Genomic DNA, 6997 nt, shown 5'->3' with positions numbered 1-6997 from the left:
CTGAAGACGGACACAAAGAGGAGAAAATACTGTAGCAGGCAGAACAAGATCACGGTTCACGATGCACGAAATATAGGAAGAAAATCCAAATATTGAATTTTATATGAATGTGTTTCTGAGGGGAACGGAACTGACTGTTTTCAGAAATGGCGTTTTCTTTTCATTTTGTCTCCGTATGATGCATTTAAATTAGTGTTAATGGTTAATACGCGCAGCGCTGCTGTGTTTACAGCTGTAACCAAGGAAACGCTGTATCACTGTACCATAAGCGCTGTCTGCTGTCAGAGAGTGAATCTGCGTCTCATTCAGCCCACCTGCTGTTTCTGTTTCGTGCAGATGTTTTGTGTAGCATAATTTCACAAAGCTAAAGTCAGATAATTCTGTTTTTGCTTCAGATTTTGAAATTATACAGTCTAATATAAATCAAACATTGCACTTTTTTTCAATTCATGATTAAAATGCAGTGGTTGCCTCTAATTTAAAATGGCTATGAAAAATCAAGGTGCATATGCAAATGTTATTTTATATGTGATTTTTTAATTTCTGTACCCTGAACATCTACAAACATAAAAACTGGCTGTCACTTGTCTTTAATGTTTAAACTTTATATTTATGTTTATTTTTGGCTAGTGATTTTTGCTGTGGTATCGAAATTGAAATGGAGAATTACAAAATTTAATTGGTATCTAAAATATTGGTGTCATATAAGCTTATTTATTAGAATACAAGATAACAGATCAAAAACAATGATTAAAGCAACTATTTTATTTTTTGTGGCAGGGCCAGTGAAAATGTTGGCAGGGCAAGTACAAATTTGAACCACTGGCCCGACTGGGCCAGTAGAAAAAGTCCTTAGCGTTGATCCCTGCTTGCTTAAGAGCATTGGTATATATGCAGGAACAACTTCTGTCTCTATTTTGCATCTGGTATGTCCTATCTTAGCTGAAATGGTAACTTTCCTTGTGGAGTGAACAACTTTGCCATCACCAAATCTGAAAGGTCTTGCACTTTGTTTGTCATCTATTTTCAGTAACTCGCTCTGTGGCAGCCCACTTGTGTAATCCTCAAGCCATTTTTCTCCACACACAGTACAGGCTGTGTCAATCACAGCTGATCCTAAAGCCTCCACCATTAAGATTTCTGTGTTAGACAAAGATTCATTTGAAAACAAAGTGATGTTACATTCTTCAACGTCATCTTTTAGTCCTTCATCTTTTGTCAGTCTTACATGTTCCTTTTTGTTTGGACAGTCCTTTGCCCAAAGTGCTTTGGCAAATTGCACATTTCGTTAATATTTATCAAGGGGGTTTGTGCCTTGAGCCACGGTTTGGGGTTGTTGTGTGGTGTTTGACTTATTTCCCCGTTTGCCTGAGTATCTTGTGTAGTAGGCAGTGTCACTATCTGCGCTCTGCAGTGCACTGCCGCCCTCTCGTGGTGAAGTAACGTTATCTCGTTATTTATTTGTCTATGTGTTGTTTTTAATATGCTTTTAGACAAACCATGAGCCAATCCATTAATCAACACCATTGCTGAGTATTTTCTCCTTAAAACTGTAGTTTCCCAAAGGCAGTCACAGAAACGCGGTTTGAAACAGCCTTTATTTTGCTATGTCACAAAACTCAATAACCAATCGCGTCAAGGGATCCTAACCTTAGCATATCATTAACTGTGCTGCAAAGCAGAGGGTTTAGTGAGAAGGCAGCCAGGTTAATCTGGTAACAGTTATATTTTTTCTGTAGATGTTTCGCCAACTGTTAATATTTTCCCCCTATTTTCACGATGTCATGTGCTGTTTGCGCTTATTTATTTGTATTTAGAACCGCTAACTTGAATAATAACCCGCGGCAGCAGTGTAAAAGTAGCCCAGAGTCAGACGCACCTCTCCCGCATTGACATCCGCACGTCACACGCGTATGATCGTGGGCGCGATTTGGAACAACATGGTCAAGTAAGTAAATTTAACGAATGTTACAATATCCACTGTAGTTGTCCGCTAGTAAAAACAGTTTTATCAGTCATTATCAGTGTACGAACCAGCGCAAACAGATAGTTACCTCACAAAGTTAGCTTCAGTCTCCTTGCATACGTTGAGCATACCAGCTTATTTCTGGTTCAAACACATATGGCTTAATTAAACCAATATTTCCACTTGCCATTGCCATTGTATCGCGTTTACTACAGTTCAGGAGGCGCTGGCTCATGGCTGGCTGCTGTGTGAGTGGAGGCGGGGCTAATTTGCTAATTGCTAATTGTATTCATAGTCCACGTATAGTAAATGAGGCAAGGGTGTAGAGTTGCATTCAAGCTATTTTAAGGCATGAGAAAATTATTTTCACAAGAAAAAAAATTTAAATATATAATTTTTATGATCAAAGATGAGTTTTAAAGGATAGAATTTTTGACTACAGGGGGACTTTAACAATCACACACAAAAGATACATTTACATTTTATTCACAATCATTAATTCATTTACAGTTTCAGAAGCATAGGCATGTTTTCTTTTGAGAAAAAAAAAAATATCCATTAAAAAAAAAAATTGCACTCATGTCTTGCGTACAAAACAATAACTTCGTCCATTAGGATTATGTACTGTCTGTTTTTAACTGACAGAATTTTTAACGTTTTCCACGTTTATATTCAAAAAACGAAGTGGAAGCCCGATTCTGTTAAAAACAGAGCCTGATAGGGAAAAAGCATTGGAGCAGAACAAGTAATTGGCCACGTACACACTGCAAGGAGTGACAACCACATTTAAATGCGGGAGTGACCCCCGTAAATTATCGTTCCATGTGTGTACGGAACACGACTCACTCCCGAAACTGCCATGAATGGCAGCGTGGAAACCATAGCAACGTTGTGGCGTCTCGGAGAGAATGGAGGCCCCCAGATTAGCTAGTTTTGTGTTAGCTGCTGTTGACAAAACAAACATTAGACTGCAAAGACATTCGAAAATCCGCAAAACGTTATTAAATCGCCGTCGTTGGGAGAGGCGTACTAGTTTTGTTCTTTAAACTGTTGTTATTGAACAACCTTGACCGCAACTGCTCGGTCCACAGTACAGCTCTCTCCGCCATCCTGTCAGATCTGAGGTAAACACTTGACGCCTGACAATACACGTACATTGGCGTGCTTCTCGTGACATCATCATTAATAACTAGTTGTTCAGTTCGGTTCCGTACACACTGCATAGAATTTCTGTAAATGCGGTTGTCACTACCTGTATTTGTCAGGAGTTAATGCGGTTGTCACTCCCGTATTTTAGTGAATTATGTGTGTACAGAACGCGATTAAGGAGTAAAAGGTGAACTGACAACCGAATTTAGCTGCAGTGTGTACATGGCCATTGACTCCTGCATATCCTAGAAACGCAGTCCTTAGAAACTGTGGTAGAACATTAAAAATTAATTACCTCAAAGAACTTCTGTATGACATAGTTCCCAAAGACATCGGTCATGAGTTGGTAAGCAGCCTGTAGGATCTCCCCAAACACCATCTGCCTCTCTGCAGGAGTTGCACGCTCCAACTTTTGCTGAATAAATCTGGACATTGAGAAAAGGACCTTACATTAAACACAAAAAAAGCGTTTCTGGGAATTTAAAGGAATATTCAATGTAGAAAGTTCCCAAACTCTTATTATTTTCAGGACATTTTATATGACATTTTATATGATAGTGTTTTGCAATGTTTCCAGAGACGCATTATCTAAAATATAATGTGTCAAAAGCTGTCAAAAATGTCCAAAAAATGATCTGTTATCATGAGAAACATTTACAATACAGTTAATAAGCAGATGTAGGATTAAAAAAAACAGACATCAGACATTGTATAATGTGCAAGACCAATATGCAAAAGGTATTAAAAGTAACGCGATTCTAAAACAATTTCAAAGACAACTAATAATTTTTTAGGTAATCTTCCCCATTTTCCATTACTGGAAAGCTGTATAAAAAAAATCCAGGAAAAGTATAAACTGGGAGGAGTTGGGACCTGGATCCGTGCTGGTCTTGAGAGAATTCCACCATGTGACCAGGCAGGTCTCGCAGCTGCAGGTTGGGAAAGCGATTATTCCGGAAGTCCTCTAATAAGCGGCTACGTCCCGAAGGCATGACATCCGAGCGGCTGTAGCGGGCTCGTGGTGGGGGAAAGAGCTGACTGCTAGAGCTGAAAAGACTGGAGGTACTGCCCGAACTCCTGTATTTGGCTTCTGCTCCTGGTGCAGCCGAAATATAACGGCCACTGCCATTAGTCAGACCACCTGAGAAGAGCAGGAGAGAGAGGAAAACAGGATTTTGAGTTTACAGTTTTCTTCGCTTGTGCCACCCATGGCAGGCATGCCCCACACTTTGAGAACCAATGCAGTAAACAAAACAAACCATACTAAGCTCAGGGGGTTGAAAACATTTTCACACAGCTTTTGAAATGGACAAGAGGCCATTTGACCTCAGTTTGGGTTTGCTGAAAATTGTTTTAATTTAACCAAAACTGTAAACAAACCAAACCTTCAATAGAGAACTGGATTGCTCATAACATCATAAAAGTTAAGCCACTGCGCCACCATATTGGTATTCCGACACATTCAATTGAATTAATAGGAAATCGTACGATTTTAATGAGAAAACATCACTTATCGAGTCAGCATTTTTATATCTGAGGTCTCCCTGTTCATTCTTACAATGCCAACGAATGTAAATGGTTATTTGTTTAATGTCAGGAATTTTCCCTGCCTATTAAAAAGTTACGTTCATATACATTACAGTAGCTTACATTAGATGAACATGACGAACATCGGACAGACGAGATCCTCAACTTATGTATTACAAATGTCTTAGTTTGATATGTTGCTCAATCAGGAAATAAAATTTACATACACTTATCCTAAAAAATAATCCCGTGTGACTGATACACTTCAAATCGGGTGATTTTAGGTCAAGGTTTTAGGCTTTAGGAGCGGCAGAAATAGCGTTTTCCCAGGTAACGGCTATAATCAAAGCAGCGCTCTGCTTATAAATGCTTATTTTTCAGGCATTATAGGAAAGATTAAATGAAAATGACATTGAAACTTTTCTAAAGAAAGTCGGTGCCCTTCAAACATACATTCATATAAAAACACCCGTGCCACGCTTTGACTTTGAAACGTGCAGAGCTCACGTTTATTCAACGAAGTCAAAGCATTTTGGAAAATCGATTTGTGGCGGTCAGTGTTGATATTGTGGCAGGCCGCCTCAAATAAATCAATGTATGGAAAACAATGAGAAGGGAATAGTAAGATGCAGGGGTGCTGCTAAGGGGGGGGAAAGTAAGGACGATTCTAAGGGCCCACGCACTTTTGGGGCCCCTTGAGATCTGTTTTATTAGCAGTAACAGTACTAGTAGTAATGAAATAGAAATTATAAATGTATCTACCAAAGAGTTACAAATAAAACAAAATTACAGCTTATTTCTGCATTTCCGGCAAAATTACCCCCCTCCCCATGCACTGCATGGTTCCGTCCCGTCCTATGTAGCTTAGAGTGAGATCAGATGGTAAACTGTCTTCGAGCTCGACGAAGATGTATAAGTCCAGTAATCAAAAGATCTAAATATTTGTGGACTGGAAACAAATGGAAAATTGACAAACTTGTGCTGCAATTCTATGGATGTTTTGCCCACCAGGTCTTCGAGCCAGTCATGTGACCGAAAACTATGAATTGTAGCCTCTAAATTTGATAATGCTCAACACCATTGGTTCGAAGAGCTGTCAATGCTTTGTAAAGACTTTTTACCATGCCAGTAAAGCTACTGGAATATCAATTTACCAGTTGCTGATTGTGATGCAGATTTTTTCAAATAGGATGCACATCTCGACCACATAATGTCTCTGTTCATTGTATGTAAACACTCAATTATATGTTTTAAAATATTGCCATGGTCACACTTAGCCAATATTTATTCTGATGACTTTAGTGTGACTGATCACGCTGTAACTAGTATGAGTAACAAATGCTTTCTCTGTGTCCAGATTTGATTACAATAATAATAACTGACACTTCAAATCAACATTTAAATTTCAACTTTTACTAAATGTTTTACACCCTGATATTGCAGATGATAAATGGTGCATAATTTTTCGTAAAATGAATATTCAATATAATATTAATATTATTCGTTAATATTTCGTAAAATCCCCTTAAAATAATAAAAATATTAAAGAAAAAAAATATTATTGAGCTAAAATCATAAAAGCACAAATATATATCCGTTCTCATACAGGTGCATCTCAATAAATTAGAATGTCGTGGAAAAGTTCTTTTCCACGACATTCTAATTTATTGAGATGCACCTGTATAACTCTGTCTTTATTCATTTGTATGATCATCTATAAGTGTTTGGGCTGTTTAATATTAGGATTTTGTTTAAAAGTTTGTAAGTGTTTTGTCTTGTTTTCTCATTAGATTTCGTTGTCGTTGCTAGGAAACATTGTTTCACTTACTGTGTTTCAGCACTGGACACAAACAGTGCTACTTACACTCTTTGCTCCACTCTAACATCTTGCTTAGACAACTATAGCCCACTTTCATCCAGACCAGCACGCACTACCCCCTCTGCCCCCTGGCTGACCCATGTTCTCCGTGATGTTTCTTGCACAGAACAACCTCCTGGACAGCAACCAATCTGGCTTCAAAAGCGGCCACTCAACTGAGACTGCCCTGCTCTCGGTTACTGAAGCCCTGAGACTGGCAAGAGCAGCTTCCAAATCCTCAGTACTCATCTTGCTGGATCTGTCTGCTGCTTTTGACACAGTTAACCACCAGATCTTCCTGTCCACCCTCAGAAAGATGGGCATCTCAGGAACCTGCACTCCTGTGGTTCAAATCCTACCTCTCAGGTAGGTCCTTCAGGGTGTCTTGGAGGGGTGAGTTTTCTAAGTCACAACTTCTTGCTACTGGGGTTCCTCAAGGCTCAGTGCTTGGACCACTTCTCTTCTCCATCTACATGTCGTCATTAGGATCTGTCATT

General features: G+C 38.9%; 1 protein-coding gene across 5 annotated transcripts in view; it reads right to left on the bottom strand.

Moving 5' to 3' along the window:
• The window catches only part of LOC107730406 (pumilio homolog 2-like), a 63467-nt gene that overhangs the window by 15486 nt on the left and 40984 nt on the right, over positions 1–6997 (bottom strand). For all 5 annotated transcript variants that reach the window (XM_016541249.1, XM_016541251.1, XM_016541250.1 and 2 more), the window contains exons 15-16: positions 3989–4256; positions 3411–3540 (exon numbers count right to left, since the gene is read on the bottom strand). In XM_016541249.1, the coding sequence (XP_016396735.1) occupies positions 3411–3540; positions 3989–4256 (398 nt within the window). The remainder of the gene's footprint in view (positions 1–3410; positions 3541–3988; positions 4257–6997) is intronic.

Source organism: Sinocyclocheilus rhinocerous, unplaced genomic scaffold, assembly GCF_001515625.1.
Source record: "Sinocyclocheilus rhinocerous isolate Xijiao unplaced genomic scaffold, SAMN03320098_v1.1 scaffold2503, whole genome shotgun sequence".
NCBI lineage: Eukaryota > Metazoa > Chordata > Actinopteri > Cypriniformes > Cyprinidae > Sinocyclocheilus > Sinocyclocheilus rhinocerous.
The sequence above is the reverse complement of the archived record's forward strand: the minus strand, read 5'-3'. Positions and strand labels throughout refer to the sequence as shown.